Source organism: Rhinoraja longicauda, chromosome 1 (genome assembly GCF_053455715.1).
Source record: "Rhinoraja longicauda isolate Sanriku21f chromosome 1, sRhiLon1.1, whole genome shotgun sequence".
Taxonomy (NCBI): domain Eukaryota; kingdom Metazoa; phylum Chordata; class Chondrichthyes; order Rajiformes; family Arhynchobatidae; genus Rhinoraja; species Rhinoraja longicauda.
Window position 1 is genome coordinate 75,693,184 of NC_135953.1, and position 23,069 is coordinate 75,716,252.

Below are 23,069 nucleotides of genomic sequence, written 5' to 3' on the forward strand. Positions count from 1 at the left end.
AATCAGTAACCTTTGCCCAACTTCTCCCCATATCCTTTGATTCCACTAGTCCCCAGAGCTCTATCTAACTCTCTCTTAAATTCATCCAGTGATTTGGCCTCCACTGCCCTCTGAGGCAGAGAATTCCACAAATTCACAACTCTCTGGGTGAAAAAGTTCCTTCTCACCTCAGTTTTAAATGGCCTTCCCTTTATTCTAAGACTGTGGCCCCTGGTTCTGGACTCCCCCAACATTGGGAACATTTTTCCTGCTTGTCCAATCCTATTATAATTTTATATGTCTCTATAAGATCCCTCTCATCCTTCTAAACTCCAGTGAATACAAGCCTAGTCTTTTCAATCTTTCCTCGTATGACAGTCCCGCCATCCCAGGGATCAATCTCGTGATCCACGCTGCATTGCCTCAATTACAAGGATGTCCTTCCTCAAATTAGGAGACCAAAACTGTACACAATACTCCTGATGTGGTCCTGTCAGGGCCCTGTACAACTGCAGAAGAACCTCTTTACTCCTATACTGAAATCCTCTCGTTATGAAGGCCAACATGATGCCATTAGCTTTCTTCACTGCCTGCTGTACCTGCACGCCAACTTTCAGTGACTGGTGTACAAGGGCACCCAGGTCTCACTGCACTTCCCCCTTACCTAACCTGACACCATTGAGATAATAATCTGCCTCCTTGTTTTTGCTGCCAAAGTGGATAACCTCACATTTATCTATTTCACAAAATGCTGGAGTAACTCAGCGGGACAGGCAGCATCTCAGGAGAGAAGGAATGGGTGATGTTTCGGGTCGAGACCCTTCTTCAGACTGACAGCATTGTGTCATCCGCAAACTTGCTAGTGCAACTTCTAATTCCTTCATCCAAATCATTAATATATATGGTAAATAGTTGCGGCCTCAATACCGAGCCTTGCAGCACTCCACTCGCCACTGCCTGCCATTCTGAAAAGGACCCATTTACTCCTACTCTTTGCTTCCTGTCTGCCAACCAATTCTCTATCCATGTCAACACTCTACCCCCAATACCATGTGCTCTAATTTTGCTCACCAATCTCCCGTGTGGGACCTTAAAAGCTTTCTGAAAGTCTAGATACACTACATCCATTGGTTCCCCTTCATCCATTTTACTTGTCACATCCTCAAAAAATTCCAGAAGATTAGTCAAGCATGATATCCATGCTGACTTGGACTTATCCTTTTACTGCTATCCAAATGCACCGTTATTACCTCTTTAATAATTGACTCCAGCAATTATGTCACCACCACCACCGATGTCAGGCTAACTGGTCTGTAATTCCCCGTTTTCTCTCTCGCTCCTTTCTTGAAAAGTGGAATAACATTAGCTATCCTCCAATCCACAGGAACTAATCCTGAACCTATTGAACATTGGAAAATGATCACCAATGCGTCCACTATTCATAGAGCCACCTCCTCGAGTACCCTGGGATGCAGACCATCAGGCCCTCGGGATTTATCAACCCTCAGTCCCATCAGTCTACCCAATACTATTACTCGCCTAATGCAAATTTCTTTCAGTTCCTCTATCCCCCTAGATCCTCTGCCCTCTGGTACATCTGGGAGATTGTTTGTGTCTTCCTTAGTGAAGACAGATCCGATGTACCTGTTCAACTCATAGATACTGCCTTGACATCTAGCATTTCCAGCATTTTGCTTTTCTTTATTGAATTAAGTGTTTGTTTTTTCATTTAATAAAATAAGGCAGTTCCATGAGCAATCTCAAACTAACAATGATAGAACCCAGAAGTTCAGAGAAATGAAGGACTATCATTCTGAAGCAGTTTAGTTTTAGGGGAATGGGCAGGGTGAATGCTACAAGGATGTTTCTCCTCACAGAATGGCTTTGGGGACACATGGAGTACAGCCTCAGAACAAAGGTGCTTGACTTAAGGTTTGGGATAATTTCTTCCCCTGATTCAGCAAACAGGCCCTTTAGCCCAATCTACCCATGCTGACCAACATGCACAATCTTATCCAATCCCATTCACCCACATTTGCCCCACATTCCTCCAAATATTTCCTATCCATGTACCTGTCCAAATATCTTTTTAATGTTATTGCACTTCATCAGGCAATACATTCCATATACCCACCATCTTCTGTGTGGAAAAAGTTGCCTCTATTAAATCTTTCCACTTTTACCTTAAACTATGCCCTCTAGTTCTTGATTCCACGACATCGGGAGAAATACATTGTGCATTCAGCCCATCTACTTCCCTCAATTTTATACATCTCCAGAAGATCATCCCTCAGCTACCTGTGTGCCAATGAATAAAGACCTGGACCGCCCAACCTCTCCTTATAGCCAAGTGCCTCAAGTTCTCGCATCATCCTCAAATCAGACAGAACCTCAATTCCAGATTTCATCACAGCTTTAATTAATACATGGACCAAAGTGAACTCAAGTTGAAGTGAAAGTGAATGCAATTAGTTAAGATAACGGTTAAGCAGACCTCCCAACATTTGATTTTACAAATTCAGAATTTTGATGTCCAAAATTCAGAGTTTTACATCAAAATTCATAATATGGCGCGTAATGCAACTTTTCAGCAAAAAAAAGTATGCACGCCAAATGTGCGTACGCGTTGCGCTACATTCACGTGTGAAAAACGACTATTATTTCCAACAGTCTGTAGTTCTTGGACTACATGTACAATGTCAGGCCTATCATGAGTTTTACTATTATAGAAAGGTTATTGAACATAAATACTTTTTACAACAAAGAAAAAATTGTTTTGTTTTGTTTTTTCTAGTTTGCTTTTTCCTTACAAATCCCGATTCTGTTGGTATTGAATTAAAGAACAATGGTCATAAAACGTATGACTAAGTTATGAAGAAAGAGTTTCATTAAAAAAACTACACATACCTAATTTAATTGAAGACATACTTGCTCCAGTGGTCTTCAAAAGCAAATCACAACGGTCCATGTCCCCCCCAACCCCCTCTCCCCCCCACCTCCCACCCCCTCTCCCACCCACCTCCCACCCCCTCTCCCCCCCACCTCCCACCCCCTCTCCCCCCCTCTCCCACCCCCTCTCCCCCACACCTCCCACCCCCTCCCCCCCCCACCTCCCACCCCCTCTACCCCCCACCGCCTCTCCCCCCACCTCCCACCCCTCCTACTCCCCCCCCACCCCTCCCTCCCACTCCCCCAACCCCTCCCCTCTACCCCTCTCCGCCCAAATCCACTCCCCATCCCTCCTTCAGTTACTTTTGCAACTCAGAGAATGAAGTAGTTTGGCTGCAGCAAGGCCCTAAGAGCATTAAAAATTGGGAAGATGTGAAGTGGAAATTGCAAATTGCTACTTCCTACGAGTGCCAGACCAGGATAAGCATAAAAATTTATCGTGCAGAACAAAACTATTTGGCCCATTAAGCCCATAATGGCACTCTTTCAAGCTCTTGGTTTACCCAGCACATGTAATGTGCATAAAGATACTTATTTTTTAAAAGGATGTGATTTCTTTAGTTAAGGAATTTCAGAACACCACTATTCTTTGAATGAAAACATTTATCCATCATTCCTCTCTTATCCCCTAATTTTTAATCTAATATTTTTATTGAACTCACAGGAGAAATTGATCCTTCCTATTCACCCTGACTAGTGTCCCAACTTCATCTAATTAACCTACATAACTATGCACTAGACAATCGTTTCCTCATACAAAAATGTATAGAGGGGATGTGGAGGACGTTTCTACTAGTGGGAGAGTTTAGAACCAGAGGACATTGCCTCAGAATAAAATGATGTATCTTTAGAAGGGAGATGGAGGAATTTCTTTAGGCAAGGCAAGTTTATTTATATAGCACATTTCAGCAACAAGGCAATTCAAAGTGCTTTACATAAAACATTAAAGAGCAGTTAAAAACAATTAATAAGTCATTAAAAAGAATAGAAAATAAAAACAAGCTAAAATAGAATAAGACAGGTATAAAATACAAAATTAAAAGTTACAGTGCAGAGTAAGAAATTAATAAATATTTGATTTAATAAAAGGCAGCGTCAAACAGAATAGTCTTCAGCCTCGATTTAAAAGAACTGAGAGTTGCAGCGGATCTGCAGTTTTCTGGGAGTTTGTTCCATATATGTGGTGCATAAAAACTAAACGCTGTTTCTCCATGTTTAGTTCTGACTCTGGGGATAGAAAGCTGACCTGTCCCAGCCAACCTGAGAGGACTGGATAGTTCATAATGTAGAAGATCAGAAATGTATTTTGGCCCTAAACCATTCAGTGCTTTATAAACCAACAGTAGTATTTTGAAATCAATTATTTGACAGACTGGAAGCCAGTGTAAAGACCTCAGAACTGGAGTGATGATCCACTTTCTTGGACTCAGTGAGGACTCGAGCGGGAGAAAGCAGGAGAATAGGGTTGAAAGGGTATGATAGATCAGCCATGATTGAATGGTAGAGTGGACCCTATGGACCGAACGGCCTACTTTTGCACTTATGAAAATGACTGCAATGGTAACATGATGATGATGATGCATTACATTTATATAGCGCTTTTCTAACACTCAAAGACGCTTTACAAGGTTTACTAAAACATAAAAGAAAATAAATAGATAAATGAGTAAACGAAGAGAAAAGGAAAAAGGTGAGGTAATGGTCAGTGATTGAAGGCAGTGCTGAACAGATGAAATAATCTCCAACAATCTGGACGAATGCAGTTTCAATACTCAAGTTTGACATCTTTTACAAAGCAGTCTGCTTGATTATCTCATTCTTCACTTTAAGCATCTCCTTCCTTCACCACTGACACACCACCATTTATAGTGCCATTTCCAATGTGCAATGCAGTACATAGTGCAATTTTGAAAGCCTAAAATTAGAACAGCAGCTACCACCAAATTTTCCTCCATGTCACATATCATCATCACTTGGAAATAGACTGATTGATTGTCACCCATTCCAAAGCCACAAACTGCCTCAAGAATTGAATGTCTGGTTCACAGCATATCAAAACCTTCTCAAAGGAAATTTGGAGTAGACGATAAAGGAATATTTTGCCAATGATACCCACAATCTGGGAAATACTTGGGACAACTACGGTCACAGGGAGGTATGCATTGCTGCCATAGAGCGCCAGTGACCCGGATTCGATCCTGACCATGGGTGCTGTCTGTACAGAATTTGTACCTTCTCCCCGTGACCGCATACGTTTTCCCCAGGTGTTCCGGTTTCCTCCAACACTCCAAAGAAGCACTGGTTTGTAGGTTAATTGGCTTCAGTAAAAATTGTAAATTGTCCCTAGTGTGTAAGATAGTGCTAGTATATGGAGATGGCTGGTTGGCATGGACTCCTTGGGCCAAAGGGCCTTCCACACTGTACCCCTAAATTAAACAAATGGAAATGATCCAAAGCTCTTAATTTAGAGCCTGCGGGTGAACTGCTGCTTCCTTCTCCACAAGAATATTTTACAAAAGTAAAACATAACTAATTCATGAATGATGCATTCTAACAGTGATGCTCAAAATGATCCAATAATTTAAGATATTTTTCTCTTGGCATCATACATTTTGATCCCAATTTCCCATGGCTTTGACACGTTACTAGCACAACAGCAAATACTAAAACGTACAACTTTTAAAATCACATTGCCCCTTTTTGACAATACAACGAAGCCGTATCTATATTTAAATCTACAAGTTACCCAATAATTTGAAGACAAATATGATAAAGTAATTACTGCATTGAAAACAAATTCCAATAGTTTGATTGAGTATATTACTTAATGATAGTTCTTTTGAGAATATAATCTTCAATTTGAGTTTTGTTTCAATGTGTCCACAAGAGATCCACTTCCCACAAGTCATACCAGATGACAATTTAAAATTTCATTTCTCCAATTTTGTAAATTTATATTATTTTTGGTTTTCCATCAGTTGACAAAATCCCACCATCGAGACCCATCTTGCACCATCAGATTGAGGTCTACTCCAGTCTGATGCCACATTCCTCAGTGCTTGAGCATTCAAGAGCGAGCTAGATAGAGCTCTTAAGGATGGGGGTATGGGGAGAAGGCAGGAACAGGGTACTAATTGAGAATGATCAGCCATGATCACATTGAATGGTGGTGCTGGCTCGAAGGGCCGAATGGCCTACTCCTGCACCTATTGTCTTTGAAATCATTTCGACAATAAAACTAAAGGTTCACCAACAAACCCATGAAACCCACATTTAGTTTAACAATCTAAACTGTTATTTTATTCTGTGCACGCAAACTGACTTTTAGCACATAATGAGCATAATCTATGAAAAAACAATGAAAAGCAACCCCCACATCAAATCTATAAAATAAACAAAATTTAATTCTGCAATTGTGGTTCTTTAATATTTTGAGATTAGATTTGAGAAGTTTTTTTTAAATTCCTATCCTCCTGCACCTGCACACAAGCAAACAAACAAAAATCCAGCAATTGTTCTTTATCATAGAAGAAACCTTGTGTCACCTGGTCATAATGCATATTTCCCCAGCAAAAAACACAATGTTGGAGGAAATAAGCAGTGTAGATACTGCCTTAATTTCAGCTACTGCCTGACCAGACCTCCTAACATTTGATTTTACAAATTCATAATTTTGATGTCCAAAATTCAGAATTTTACATCAAAATTCATAATATGGCGCATAAAAAAAAGGTATGCACGCCAAATGCGCATACGCGTAGCGCTACATTTATGTATGCAAAACGACAATTATTTCCAACAGTCTGTAGTTCTTCGACTGCATGTGCAACCAGGCCTGCCATGAGTATATTCTGTTATTTATAGGTTATTGAAGAGATACTTTTTGCAACACAAAGAAAAAATTGTTTTGTTTTTTACACATCCCAATTCTCTTGGTATTTAATAAAAGAACAATGGTCATAAAATGTATGACTAAGTTATGAAAAAAGAGCTGATATATGTGACTCGACTAAGCATACGGAAGTACTTGAAGTAACTTCGCACATTAATTGATAATCGGCCCAAAAAGGTGGTAATTGGCTTTTCTGCCGTGTTTTATATTTTAACCCTGGCTTAATTAATTAATATAATTATGTAATCTTGCACTTAAATTTAATATTTACTCATTACAGTTCCACCACTGATTTTCTGGCACTCTTGGTTCCAGAGCTTTGTTGGTTTATCCAGCCGGCCAAGGAAGTCGGCTATGGGGATAGATGTGCTGGCTCCAGCTGGGCTAGAGTTGCAGAGCCCCGGCCGCAGGTTGCAAATTCAACCCACCGATCGGCCATGGAAGTCCCGATGAGGTCGAGGTTGGCTGCCTTGCCCAGCCTTGGTGCCACATTTTCGGGGAGACTTCCAGGGCACAGGGGATTTCTCGCGGAACCCCTAGGAACCTCTAGTGGCCGAATTGACAAATTGCAATTACCGACTATTTTGCGGAAAAATGTGAGGCAAAATCGGAACGGCGGAAATGAAATAAGAAAGTGGAAACTTTCCGCCAAATTCGGATGGGTTGGGAGGGGTGCCTAACCCACCGAGTTTTTCCAGCATATTTTGTTCAAAATGTTAACATCTGCAGTTTGTTACTCCATATTATTTCCCCATTTTAAAAGGATACAGTAACAGAAAATTTGTATCAAACTTTGGTACATCAGATGTCACACTTTGCAACAAATGCGTTTTGATAAAACTACGCATTTTTCAATGAAACAATCAGAATGCTAAACTACAACATTTTGAGCTCTGCAATCAGTATGCATCCTTGAAGGAAAACACTCTTACCAGAATTTTTTCCGATTACATTTTATAACACTTCAATTAAACACCAATTTACTTTAAGAAATCATACATCACACATTGTTTATTACACATCAAAGCGCTACATTCTATCAATTTACACAATCTCCGAAGCGTCCACTTGCTTTTAGTGAGTGCCATACTATTATACTTGTCAGTATTTTAGATGTGGTATCATCCCATCCATCCCTTTAGAAGGTTGCTAAGGACCTGTTATTTTGTGAACATCAATGGAATGTTTCCATCATCGAGGAGTCTATTTCTCCGTCAATATTACTGAAACAGATAACCTGATCATTCAGCCGATTGGCACCTGTGTAAGCCCTTTGTGCATCACACTTTTTCTGCTTCATTAGCTCCAAGCCATCGTATTTAAATTTTAAAACCTGTCCAATCGTATCTTCTTGTTGAAATATAGTGTAACTATAGACTATGAATGACACCCAAAACTGAAGTTTGATATTCTAAAGAAATGTGTATAATGTTAAGTCATCATATTCAATTACTTACAATGGCCTAAAAGTCCGAATGCTTTAAAGAGACAAGTTAAGCAGCTGTCATAACAGTGTATATGACCAATATAAACACCATGGCGAGCCATTAAGGTATATCTACAATTATAAATTGCACACTGCACACCTCGTTAAAGTGTCTCTCAAGTTGTACCAGAGCTTGTTCTATCCCTGGCCAAGAAAAACATAAGAAATCTGAAATAAATAGAAGAAACCAAAAACACATATTTGTGGAAAGAGAAACTTTTAACATTTCAAGAGAGTGACATAGATCACCAACCCAGGGCGTTTACAGTTTCTGTCTCCACGCTGCCAAACACATTGAGTAATTCAAAACTGTGTGTTCATGTTCCACACCAGAGATACAAGGACAAAATAAAAACAAGACGAACATTTCATTGCTGTTCCAAGAGGTGCCTTCTTTCATATGTGGAAATATATTGATAACACTTGCTAGATCCCATGGTGTTATTCTAAAGATTTGAAGTGTTCTCCCTGATATCCTGGGCATCATTTTGCATGCCAAGGTGAGTTTGGAGTCAAGACATACAACAAAGAGATCTTTTAAATAAAATGCAACGAGCCTTTACTGTTTAGGAAAGAACTGCAGATGCTGGTTTAAATCGAAGGTAGATACAAAATGCAGGAGTAATTCAGCGGGCAAGCCTTTACTATTACCAAACAAGTTCTTCAATAATATGACCTCTGATTTAATTAGTGCCAGGGAATTTTGAAAAATCATATTTTCCATTCCTGTACATCATTTTCCGCTGAATTTAATAAAGCTTAACATTTCTTGGTTTAAGCTCACCATGGCTTATCCTTTATGTACCCCTGGGTGGAATCACTCAGGAGTTGAAAAGAGAGGCTTCCTGCACAATTCTCAGGGACGCTCTGTAGAATGCGCTACAATATTCTCACTGACAATCACAGTACATTCATAGTCCATGAGGAAATGCTTCAAGTGAATAGCGAAGTTCAATTCAATATATATATATATATATATATATATATATATACTATATACATATATATATATATATATACACATATATATATATACATATATATATATACACACACACACACATACAGTTAACATTTGTCATAAATGAACACTAAAACAACCTACTGGAAGAACTCAATGGGTCAGATAGCATCAAAGGAGTGAAATGGACAGATAATATTTCGGGTCAGGAGCCTTCTCTAATCTGAAGTCTCAAACTTAAATGTAATTTATCCATTCCTTCCACACTTGATTCCTGATCGGCTAAGATGCTCCAGCAGTTTGTTTCTTTTTGCTCAAGATTCCAGCATCTGTAGTTTTGTCTGCTAAAAATGAAATAATTTGGTAAACAATGATAACTAATCTAACCAAGGTAAAATAAATCCTCTTTGCTCCAGACCTAATCTCTTCAGCAAATTCTTCAAGATCTTCAGCAAATTCTTCAAGAAAAGCAGAGCATATAAAATGCGGGTTCACACTGCCAACTTATTGGGATCCATCTAAAATCATTAAGATCAGTATTTGTAACATAGGCTGCTAAATAAGCCTCACTTTTCTAATTGTAGATTAAATAAATTATTCAATATTTTACGCTTTCTTTTTCAAACAATACCTGCCATGATCACATAGAACTGTGGTGCTGGCTTTGAAGGGCCGAATGGCCTACTCCTGCACCCATTTTCTATGTTTCTAATATTGATAAACCTGGCTGTTTCATTCAAACATTGACTTAAGATTAGCACATATTTCATTCCCCCATAATGTACATCAAGAAAAGACAGCTGTTGGAAAAAATAATGCATATTAATACAATATCTAACAGTCATATGTCAAACGCTCTTATTCAATGAGGAATCAAATGGGGAATAAGTTATATGGCTTGAATATTGCACTTTGGTATACCTGGCCTTACTAACCAAAAATCTATCAATCTGCCAGATAAACCCTGGCTTTAACTAACACCTTTATAATATATTTTGCTTATGGCGGATGGACCTGCTGACCCACCCCCGGTTTGTACCGCCCACCCAGTCCCGGCTTCTGACGGCACCACCTGTTCGCAGGGTGCACCAGCGAGCCCTTTTTCACCCACAGCAGTCCGTTGACAAGGCTGTTGTCGCGGCTCACGTTGTAGCCTCTGGGGACAACGATTTCTTCGGAGAGCGGCCAACAACAGAATGTGCTTGGTCACCATGTGGCTCCCTCCCCTCTCCCCAGCTGCCATTTGGTTCATTTGCCACCACCCCTCCCCTCCTCTCCATCATCGCTGCCTCTTCCTCCTCAACCTGTTGCTCTATCCACTCCACTGCTCCCTCCTCCACTGCCACCTTTTCCTTCTCCCCCAGAGTAGCTGACACACTCCACCTTGGAATCGCCCCAGATCGTCATGGGGCGCCAGGACATCTACTCTTCAAACCAGTGCTCTTGCACTCGTGCACAGCGCCGCTGAGTGCGTCGCCCCAGCATGGAGCCGTAGCACTCATACAAGCAAGCTAGACACCACCCTCAACGACACCTTGCGGATCATCACTGGCTGCCTACGCCCTACTCCGACGGATCTCCTGCCGGTGCTTGCAGGTATCGCACCCGCCGAGCTTCGCAATGAGTTCTTCACTCATAGGCTGGTGTGCAAGGCCCCATCAGACGCCAAACATCCTTTGCACCACCTCGCCCAGGATTCACAGTAACTGGGACCTCAACGCCTGTCATCTCGTCACCCTTTCTCCCATCACGCAGCGACCCTCTGTGGCTCCGGTTTCCACAAACTAGGAGCATGAAGAACCAGCTGGGAACAGATATCGCGACCTCCTCAATTCACTGTCGCACCGAACACCACAGCCCCACCCGGCTTGAACATGCCCCGCAAAGAGTGGGTCGCCCTGAACCGGCTCCGCACAGGGGTCGGCCGGTTCAACGCCAACATGCATTGTTGGGGGTTGCGTCCATCAGCAGCCTGCGTGTGTGGAGCAGACCAGCAAACAGCGCAGCACGTCATTTTCGACTGCACTGTTCTCCGTCCTCCTGGTGGAGGGGTAGACCTCACGGCCCTCGACAACAGCACATTGCACTGGCTACAGTGCCTGGAGGGCGTAACATAATTTCTGCTGCCTCAAACGCAAGAAGAAGTCCACTTTGGAAGCAGGGAGCAGAGAAAGTAACGGCTGACAGGAAGAATGGGTAGCTGGTAAGAGGGGAGGGTGCTCCACAGTGACCGAGCACATCCTGTCGGGGCAGCTGCCAGAAGAAAGCACTGCCAGCTCGGGGCTGCAAAGTGAGCCGCTACAACTGCCGCTTCATGGGTATCTAAAAAAGGTCTTGTTGGTACAGGCATCAGTGTCTAGTTTTAAGGAGAAATAACAAAGTACTGGAGTAACTCAGCAGACTGAATCTGTCTAAAGAAGGGTCCTGACATCACAAATCCATGTTCTCCAGAGATGCTGCCTGACCTGCTGAGTTCCTCCAGCACTTTGTGTCCTTTTATTTTTTAACCATTATCTGCAGTTCTGTTTCAACTACATACAATGATAATACCTTACTCAGTTATAGCAGACAATTAGCAATAATGGACATCACTCCCCCGGGTTTGTTATAACGAGGGTTTACTGTTCAACAACATACCATTCATTAGGACTTAAGTCAATTCAAATAATACGTGAAAAAACCCCTACCATTACTTTCCATCCGTTCCAATCACAATCTAATGGTAATCTTTTTTTGGCCACGATATAAGAAAAATGGAGAGTCAACGTCAACATTTAACACTCCATATATTTTATCCATTGGTCCAGATAGCCAAAATTAGTAGCGTATCCATCATTAAACAGATTATGAAAACAATGTTTGAAGATATTTTCTATATTTAAATTTGCCTTCCTCTGTTCTCAGAGGAAGATAATTATTTTCTAGATAACTAGTATTTCACCACATCAAATGACACACTGCTGACAAGCAACATAGCACATCATAACCTATTTTGTTAGTTACCACAAAGCACCATCAGTCTTTGCAGCATTCAGGAAATACAAACTCTGAAACAAATATGTTTTAATGCTAGACATCCATCTTAAGCCTGAACAATTTATGGGAAGAGATTATTTTTGTTAGATTGTAAAGATACTTCATTGGTCCTCAACTCCTCCATAAACTAAGATGATGCAATTCAAGAGGTTCACATACTTCAAGTGGTAAAAATAATTCCAAGATTTATTCGAAAAAATTGAACAGCAAACAAAAATCACCTTCAACAGTCTTCCCTCGTTATTATGGACCTCTTTATAATAGGTTTAGGTTGTAGTGGACTGAGCAATCTTTATAAACACAGGCTGCTAGGTACTCTGCAGGAGATGATTGTAATTGACGAGCAATTGCTTCGATCCAGTTTTGCAATGATGCTCTATTAAACATTAGAACAGCCTTTAGTATTTTTAGCTTACAGTAACAAAAATGCACTTTTAGCTGTTAAAAAGAACTTTGTACAATCAGCAGGATATGCAGGGTCTCTGGAAGGAGAAATGGAGTTAACATTTAAGGTTGATGTCCTTTCACCACGAACTCCGGGCGGGTGATTGGTTGAGGGAATCTCACTTACAGCACGACAGGATTTCCTCACATCGCCACACCCCTGATGTCTCATTTTTCTCTCAATCTCTGAATGCAGGAATCAGCAGCAGGGGGAGTGGTTATTGCTGTTCCGTAGTAGCGCTGGACAAGCTGGTTCCAGGCAGTCTTCATAAGTTCATAACTTATAGGAGCAGAATTAGGCCACTCGGCCCAACAAGTCTACTCCTCCATTCAATCAATGCTGATCTCTTCCCCCCTCAACCCCATTCTCCTGCCTTCTCCCCATAACCCCTAACACCCTTACTAACCAAGAATCTGTCAATCTGCGCCTTAAAAATATCAATTGAGGGCCTCCATAGCAGTCTCTGGCAATGAATTCCACAGATTCACCACCCTCTGATTTTTGATATTTTAAAGGTGGAGATTGACAGATTCTTGGTTAGAAAAGGTGTTAGGGATTATGGACAGAAGGCAGGAGAATGGGTTGAGGGAAAGAGTTCCGTCATGATTGAATGGGGGAGTAGACTAGTTGGGCCGAATGGCCTAATTCTGCTCATCTCCTTTCTAAAGACCTTCTTGGATCACTGGGCTCCGTCTGGTGAGGGAGGTCTCACTAGGCTCTCAGTGACAGGAGAGTGATGTCAATGGGGGGGGGGGGGAGCAACTGTCATAGTGGACAATTGGCAATAATAGACACAATTCCCACCCCCCACACGGTCCGTTATAACAAGAGTTATCTGTATATGCCAGAGGTTCAGAAATACTGAACATAATTAGGACATAGAACAATACAGCACAAAAACTGGCCCTACGGTCCATGATGTCTGTGTCGAACATGATGCCAAGGCCAGCTCTTAGCTGCCTGCACATATTCCATATTACTCTGTTCCTTGGACATCCATACACCTATCCAAAAGTCCCTTTAATGCCACATGCATAATCGCCTCAACCTCCATCCCCGGCAGTGGGTTCCAGGCGCTCGCCACTCTCTGTAAAAAAAAAAATTGGCCCACACACGTCCTTTAAACTTTGCCCCTCTCACCTTAACCCTATGCCCTCTAGTATTTGATTTTTCCATCCTGGGAAAAAGGATCTGACTGACTACCTGAGCGATGCCTCTGATAATTTGTGTAGTCTCAAGATACAACATGGAAAGAGACCGTGCAGCCCACTGGGTCCAAGGCGACCATCGATCACCAGTTCACCCTAGTTCTATGTTATCCCACATTCTCATTCACTCCCTACACACATGGCACAATTTACAGGGGGCAATTAACCTGGAAACCCGCATGTCTTTGGAATATGGATGACGTTTGGATTTATTGGTAGAGTAAAAAAGGCAAAGATTGATGAATACAAATCTTACTTTAATCATGATACAATCCAGATTTACTGAAGGGAAACTCAAAATCTATTTTATTACCACACTAATTTATAATTTAGAATCAAGCTTAAATACTCTGAATTTTCTTGTTTTAATTGTTGACACAGCTTGGAAACGGGCCCTTCAGTCCACTGAGTCTATGCCGACCATTGATCACCCATTCACACTAGTTCTGTTATCCCATTTTTGCAGCACTCTTAACAAACTAGGAACAATTTACAGTTGCCAATTGATCTACAAACACAGGTCTTTACGATATGGGAGCAACCTAGTTACCCGGAGGAAACCCATGCAGTCACAGGGAGAACGTGCAAACTCCACACAGACCACACTCGAGGTCAGGATCGAACCCTTGTCTCTGGTGCCGAGAGACAGGAGCTCTATCAGCCACTATTGTTATTCTGAAACACACCAACATATGACACACAGGTCCACCGCCGATTTTCTGGCAACCTTGGTACCAGAACCATTCTAGATTATCCCTTCTGCCGGATCAACAGTCATGGCCTCTGAGAGGAGTCCAACGATACTGGATCCGTCCACCTAGGGACTGAAATACCGGCACACTACGTCTGCCTTGGATGTTGGCTATGGGAATGGACCTGCCGGCTCGGATCAGGACGGAGTTCCAGAGCCCCGCCAGCAGGGGACAAATTCAACCTGCCAATCTGCTGTGGAAGTTGACCATGGGAATGGATGTGTCGGTTTTGGCTGGGCTGGAGTTCTAGAGCCTCGGCCGCAAGGGGCAAATTCAACCCGCTGATCGGCGCGCAAGTCCTGATGAGGTTGAGATTGGCTGCCTCACCCAGGCTAGGCGCCACATTTTCAGGGGGGGGGCTTTCAAGTGTGCTCACACAATTTTGTCCAGATTAAAGGAGGTACCAGATTATCAGTTGCCAGAATACTGGCGGTGGACCTGTATTTATATTGCAGTTTGCCAAAAGTTTGAAAATCAAAATCAGAAAATCAGAACATCAGTTTTTGTACTATTAATGGTTAAATACTGTCAAAAAAGAAACTGATTTACTCAGAATAGCAAAATGTCTTTAATCAACAAAATAAACAATGATTGAAGAGGATTATCATGTCACAAGGGATTTGGTTTCTGATTAAAATTATTCAGCCCACTCAAAGATTTTGCAGTTGGTCAGCACTATCTTATTTTTTTAATTTTTCAATTTATCAAAAAGTGCTCCTACACTAAACAGTTCATATAACCAGCACTGCATGAAGAAGTTCCAAACATCAAACTCCATTTGGTAGCTTGCCCTCGCATCCATTGGATCTCGTCGCACATGTTGGTTTGATGCAAGGATGTAGATCTCCATGATTTACCATTTATAATTTTCCTAGTCAGTTTCCAGTTCCATTTCCAGTTGAAAATGACAAATAATTTAAGAGAAAATAATTTTCAATTACTTCGTCGGTTTAAACATGACCACTCAGATTCAACTGCTACTCTTCATTTATTATTACTAATTTGACCAGCTAATCAAGTAAATTTCAGCACTCATTAAATAGCATTTTTAGCTTCACCCATCATACGTTGCTTCCTGGTCCTCAGTCAATTTCTTTCCACCCCTAATTCTTATTCTGAACGAACACTGCTTCAAGTTTGGAATTGTTAACTTTTAGAAAATAACAGCAATTCAAACTGGATTTTGTGTATTATCTCTTAAAACATTAGAATGTCTCTGCAACCCCCTTGCCCCACTCACACTATATTATACTGACTGCTGCATTTTAAATTATTTGTGTTGAAATATTTAATGTTGACAATTTGAAGTCATTATTTTACCAAGTAGTATTCTATAATTGCACCTGACTGATCGAATAGTTATTAGCTGGATAAGGCTTGTCGTACCTTTTATGAATAGAACATAGTTGGGCAATTCTTTCTTTGAGTAGATGTTAATCTTGTAACAGTTTAAGAATAAAGCAAAGATAAATAAAATACTATTTGAATACAGAACATAATTATAAAACATGTTTCACACAAGACAAAAATTAACATCAATCAAGCTGTTTAAATTTTTTAACAAGTTGCTCAAAGTAATGGTTAACACCCCCTACCCTTCTTGACAAACAATCTACTAAACCCAGGGTGCTCTGAAGTAAACGAACTACTACATTTGCACCACATTATGTCTGTGAAGCAGATTATCTGCTTCAAAACGTTTGAAGCACTTCAAAACTTGAACAATTACACCGGTGCACATGGTAACTAAAGCACATAGAACAAATACACCAACATCCCAATTTCCTCCTTGAGTACATGTGCTGCATTGAGGTGGCACAAAGAGAGATAAAGGTTTTGCTGTTGTGGTTTACTAGTCAAAACTGAAAATATATCATTCTCCATGACATCTTGTACCGCCTATGTTATCCTTTACATCTGCATGAGCAAAGAATACAATTTCCTTTTCACAAGCAGTAAATTTGTAAGAGTCAATTCTAGGAATGAAGTTTATGAAGTAGTGACGTGTTTTATTTAATTAAGCAGCAAGTATTTTGCATTATACCACAGTGCAAAGGAATAACATTATTTTTAACCTCTTAAAATGGCAGTGTAATCAGTGTCTATTGTAAATTTAAAAAAAACAGTATCACTTTTTTCAGAAGAACTTTGAAGTAAGCTACAAATCAGCCTGCAAAGCATGATCCATGATCAATAACAAAAATGTAACATTTTACCTGAAACAAACTTTGCTATGAAACAACCGCTAAAACAATTCAAAGGGCTATTTTTTTTAGAAAGCTAACGGGTTTTAACAATATCTGGTGAGATGCAAATGTAAAACAACCAGTCATTGCACTAATGGTACTGTTCCAACATTTTGGGGGCGACTGCATTAACAAAAACAGAAACAAAAGTAGGAATTTCAAGTTCTTGGGCACATTTCATAATTCCTTTACATAGAACATAGAACAGTACAGGAGCAACACAATGTCTTTGCTGAACATGATGCCAAGGTCAACCCTTATCTGTCTGTGCATAATCCATATCCCTGCATTCCATGCACTTATTCAAAAGTTTCTTAAATGTCTCCATCATATCTGCATCCAACATCACACCCAGCAGCGTGTTCCAGGCACTCACCACACTCTGTGTAAAAAAACTTGCCCTGAACATCCCCTTTAAACGTTGCCCTCTCATCTTAAAGCTATGCCCTCTAGGATATGATATTTCCATCTTGGAAAATAGGTTCCAACTGTCTACCCTATCTATGTCCCTCCTAATTTCATATACTTTTATCACATCTCCCACACCTTCCAGCATTCCAGAGAAAATAATTCATGTCTGTCTAACCTCTCCCTGTACCCAATACCCTCCAATCCAGGCATCATTCTGGTAAACTCCTCTGCACTCTTTCCAAAGCCTCCACATCCTTCCTCTAACAGGGCAAGATCGGCACGCAATTCTCCCAAGTGCAGCATAACAAAGTCCTACAACGCTGCATCATGACTTCCTGACTCTTACACTCAATCATGTGACCAATGAAGGCAAGCATACAACATGCCTTCTTTCCCACTCTATCTACTTGTGTTGTCACTTTCAAGAAATTATGGATTTGGACCCCAGAATCCTTCTACTACACCAATGCTGTTAAGGGTCAAGCCATTAATTACATTTTTTTCCCTTACATTCGACTTCCTAAAGTGCAACACCTCACACCTGTTTGGATTAAACTCCAGCTGCCATTTTGCTGCCCATTTCTGTGGCACATTCATATCTTGCTGAATACTTTGACAGCCTTCCTCACAGTCCACGATCCCAACAACCTTGGTGTCATTTGCAAACTTACTAACTAACCTGTCTACATTTACATCCAAGCAAATTATATTCCAAAGGAGAGTATATCCTAGCCCAAAGAATATTTTTCAATAGTTTCCTTACCACTAATGCGAGGCTCATCGGCCTATAATTCCCTGGATTCCTCCTGCTTCCCTTCTTAAACAAAGAAGCATTAGCTACTTTCCAATACTCTGGGATCTCACCATTAGGTGGAACAGACCCAAAAGTCAATCCTTACCTATTTTTACTTCAAGTTGATTTACCTGCTTTCACGCTATATCCTAACCTAATAAATCTCTAATAATCTTAGTACTAAAGATTTTAATTGATCTAAAATCTGCAGCCTTGAACAGACTTCCATTGCCTTTTGTACATTAAAATTAAAACTAGGTTATTTAAAAGATTATGCTCTCACTTGAACCTATATTTTGCCAACCAAATATATGATATATGATAGAGTACTAGATAGAACCTGCTTTCCCTCTCTATCCCCCCCTTCCCAGTTCTCCCACCAGTCTTCCTGTCTCTGACTACATCCTATCTTCAGTCCGTCCCCCTCCCCTTACAGTCTGAAGAAGCGTCTCGACCTGGAACGTCACCCATTCTTTCTCTCCAGAGATGCTGCCTGACCCGCTGAGTTACTCCAGCATTCAGTGTATACCTTCGATTTAAACCAGCATCTGCAGTTTTCTTTCCTACATATGAAATATGATATTGAGTCCCCAGAGATGTCTCTAGACATCATCTTAATTGTTTAACTTGAAGCAATTAGAAACAGACTTTGCAACATGTTCCCATAATTTTATGTTTTAAACTTCTGCATATTTTTTTTTCAAATGTGGTTCTCTGAACTAAACTCAACACTCCAGGAGAGGATGTCCAAGACATCACTTCTTTTTGTGATTTCTAACTCCCAAGTTAAAGAATTTGTCTTTTTGACACTGCCTAAACAATAACACCTTGATTGACACACAATCTATTAAATCTCAGCGCAAGAAAAAAAATAACAGCACTACAAATCACATTTATGAAGTCGATGAAAGTTGAAAGTATGACGCTCTTTTTAATACGACCCTTCATACCTCAGGGTGTCCCAACGTGCCTCACAGACAATTAAATATTTTAAGTGTCATCAATATAATCCAAGAAAATTAATTTGTGCTCTAAATTTCATTGTGTACTATCCAAAGATTCTTAAAATATGAAACAGTCGATAGTTTTGAAAATTTACCCAGTGGGAAGCATTTTCTGCTGTTACTTCGCATGCAGCAAACTTGAGCTTTGGCAAGCACACTGTAGATATTAGGTGCTTTCCAAAATTGGATGAGAGAGGAGGGCATGAGGTCATGCTAACCTACACTGTAATGAGATTCTAGAATCTATTACAGGATAATTATAAAGCCTCTTCACCTGGGAACAACACAAGGTAAGAACGTTTGAAAATTAAAAGTTTCAACTCCTTGGATGTAATATTTCAATCAAATCTACTTTCACATCAGGCCTTAACTTTACAAAACTCCCAAAATATTGAAAAATGGCAAACTCAATTACAAAACAGTTCAGAATTACATAATCTATTTCAGTACCTCCAAAGGCAGCAAATTACTTTTAAATATTGAAAACTTAAAATCTTAACATGCTTCCCTACTTTAGTACTTCATCTGAAACGCTGCTTTGACCAGTCAAATGAAAGATATTCAACTAATCAGATTAATAATTAGATTAAATTAAACTCACAATATTTCAAACATATCACAATTATTCGTGCCATGAATTTTGCTCTGGAAGAGCCAAACTTTGCAAATTGTAATTTTAATACAGTTAAATTGTAATATCATACAGAGTAATTCTTTGAGCATTCTACTTGAATAATTAAATGTTACTTTTAAGTTTCTGAATTAGTTAATTAAACACATTGAACAAGAAAGATGTTTAAGTGAGACAATTTGTATTTTTGGCACCTTTTACAAAAAGGAGTCCCTTAAATCAATTCATTGTCACTGCGGTATTTAAGTTTCACTTATGAATACAGCAGACAATTTGTGCAGAGCAAAATGAAAAATACAAGCATTATTGGCTCAACAGAATTTCCACGACAAAATAATCGGCCTATCGGTCCTTCTGGGTTAATTACATTTACCCAAGGAGAAATCAGGGCCCTAGTTTGAACTTTTATTTCCAAAATAGTTTTTGCAATGTCATATCATTTCAGTGCTTGACTAAGTTTTTAGAAAGATGATAAATCATTACTACAATTTAAGGAATGAAAGAAAAAATAATCAAATGGCAAGCACAAGTTTATTTTCGAATAATATTCAGATCCCTTTCCACTGATTCCCAACAGCACTAAATTATCAAGACGGCAAAAATGTGACATTTGAAACATTCTTATTCCAAACTCAGTGTTTCTTGCAGTGTTCGTCCTTTAACTTAAATCCTACCACCACAAAGTTTGACAATTTATCCAAATACAAAAAATCACATTCAATTTCAATCTTCCAACTCTGACCGACACCTGCAATAATTTTCACTGCTTATCAGTACATCCACCACCAGCAGAAACTGAAGACAGGATATTAACTCTCGCTTCAATGCTCAAATATATTTTACTCACAATAGTCCTCCAAAACTAAGTACATCATAGAATATAACATATGTGCCCATGGAGGACACATGTTATATTCAGAATATAATTAATTCAGAATCATTTTTGTGAATAAGGGCTTTTCTATTCATCCATAATTACTTATCCAAAGTTAGCCATCAGCAAAATGGTCATCCCATTAAAAAAGAATGTACAAGAATGAGACTGCTGCTTTGGACAATATAACTAGGAAACTTAATTAATGGCTTATTTGTAACTTTTAATATAGAATTCAGTATTTTTGCAAATTCACTTTCGAAATGAAGAATGCATTTTGAATGACCATGGAGTTCATTTTTAAGATAAGCTTCAGTGCCATATTTTCATCCAACATGAGTCACTTACAAAATAAGTTACAAATGTAAGGAAAAAGTCAGCAGCTATAATTTGGTACATCTGAATCTGGTATTCAATTCAGAATATTTGACTGAATACGTCATGGTTGATTTATTTAAATATTATGGATTTGGCTTGTGTTAATAGTAGTGCTATTGGAAGATGAAAGTTCAAATACCATATTGGTTGTTCATATTGTTTTTAAAGATCGATAAATACAAACAGTTAATTATTCTATTTTTAGGGAAGGAAATCTAAAAACCAACACAGACATTATGTGACTAGACACTAAAACCTGGTTCTCTATGTACTGCCCTCTAAAGTGGCTTAGTTAATTTTCAGTTATAAAACTCTCATGGCAATTTGGGATAGCTTTAAATTCTGGCCTCCTAGCAAGACCAGCATACCATAAATTAAGTAACGTTCAAAATAGAAAGAGTAGAGGAAAAACATGTTGACTGGTAAGTTCCTTCATACACCACAGGAAAGTACACACTGGATTGCGTTCATGCAAGTAAAATGATTATCCATGACACATGTCAGCATAGCGTCTGACAGTTTCGCTAATTGCCTTTAAGATTATCTGAACCACCTAACATGCTATTTGGAGAAAAGCAACATTTTAATTCATGGAGTGAGGGGGTTAATTTGTAAATAGAATCCCAGAAGGTTGCAATCATTTCAGGCGGAATTCCCCATTGACGTGAATACAAGTTATTCGCTTGATTCTCTTGATTTAGGTAATCCGTAGCCAGCTGCGTCTTTTCACTTCGGACCCTGTTCGCTGCGTAACGAAGTGATGAACGGTGGAAGACTACATAACCCCATCAACCCACCCCACTTCCCACGCTAATCTAGAAAGTTTAAAAAAAGTGAGCGCTTAAAATCCGCTGACTAGAAAAGTACAAAGAAAACATACAAAAAGTCGAAAGCACCCAAGAGGGCCACCAACCAAACACTTAAACTCAATGGGAACATTTAAAGAAAGGTATATGTGGGAGAGTAAGGGAAAGGGAAGGAGCGAGAGAAGGAGGAAGGACGGACGGTTGTAATCCTCACAGAGACATACCATAGCTCGGCGCTGGTAGCTCCGGACACGGGATGTAATGCCTGCGGGAACAGCCTGGCTGCCTGACGGGCAGCGGGGCCTCGCTTCCCCCTCCCGAGCTCCGTGCTCCTAACACTAACCCCCAAAGTGTCCCAAGGCGCTGGCCAAGGGCCTGTCCAGCCCCGGGAGTGCGGCCACTCTCACCGGCAGAGCGGGAGCGCAGTCGGGGCAGGGCACCAGGGCCCGGGTCAGTCGCTGAGCGGAGACAGACCCGGGTGGGGGGGGGGGAGCCCGTGGAAAGGCAGGGCAGCGAACAATGGGACGGCGGAGCAACAAGCCGTGCTCGCCGCGGCGGCCTGGGGCGCTGGGCCGGGCAGGGCAGGCGGGCGGGCGGGCGGGCGGCCGGAGGAGCGGGCGGGGAGGGGGAGGAGGAGTAAGGCAGGCAGGGATAGAGCGGGGCGCCGAGCGGGCGGCGCGACCCATACAACCGGACACTTACCCTGTCACAACAGGCGCCATCTTCCACAAACTCTCGCCCAAACTCCTAGTCTCGCGAGGCGCTGGCCGGCCCGGCCTGGCCCTCAGCTTCGGTCCCTCCTCCCATCGCCGAGCGCCCAGCCCATCTCATCCCCGCCCCGCCCCGCCTCCTCAGGCCCATCCCATCCCCGCCCCGCCTCCTCAGGCCCAGCCCATCCCCACCACATCCTCCAGCCCATCCCCGCCTCCTCCATCCCTGCCCCATCCTCCAGCCCATCCCCGCCTCCTCAGGCTCAGGCCCAGCCCAACCCATCCCCGTCCTCCAACCCGTCCTGTTTTGTTAGTGTGTTTCCTTTCTGTAACCTGCACCATCATTACAGCTACACAACTAATGAACAGAGGCTTTACACTCAAGTCTTGGGTTCAACCATTTTAATATGGTTAATATATCCCCGGTACTGCGCCACAGAGCGCGCTATTCCCATAACATCCCCCTTTATTTACAAAACAGATATGTTCAGGAACTTTACATGTATAG

The 23,069-nt window shown here is 40.9% G+C and overlaps 1 protein-coding gene across 2 annotated transcripts in view; it reads right to left on the reverse strand.

Annotated features, from left to right (window-relative positions):
• rbpjb (recombination signal binding protein for immunoglobulin kappa J region b) overlaps positions 1–22,638 on the reverse strand; it is a 92,657-nt gene extending 70,019 nt beyond the window's left edge. The window contains exon 1 of one of the 2 annotated variants that reach the window (XM_078400444.1): positions 22,554–22,638. In XM_078400444.1, the coding sequence (XP_078256570.1) occupies positions 22,554–22,573 (20 nt within the window). In that variant the 5' untranslated portion in view covers positions 22,574–22,638. Of the gene's footprint in view, positions 1–17,540; positions 17,595–22,553 lie in introns of those variants that run through there. The other variant, XM_078400435.1, reaches the window with a different exon arrangement.
• Between the last annotated feature and the right edge of the window lie 431 nt (positions 22,639–23,069).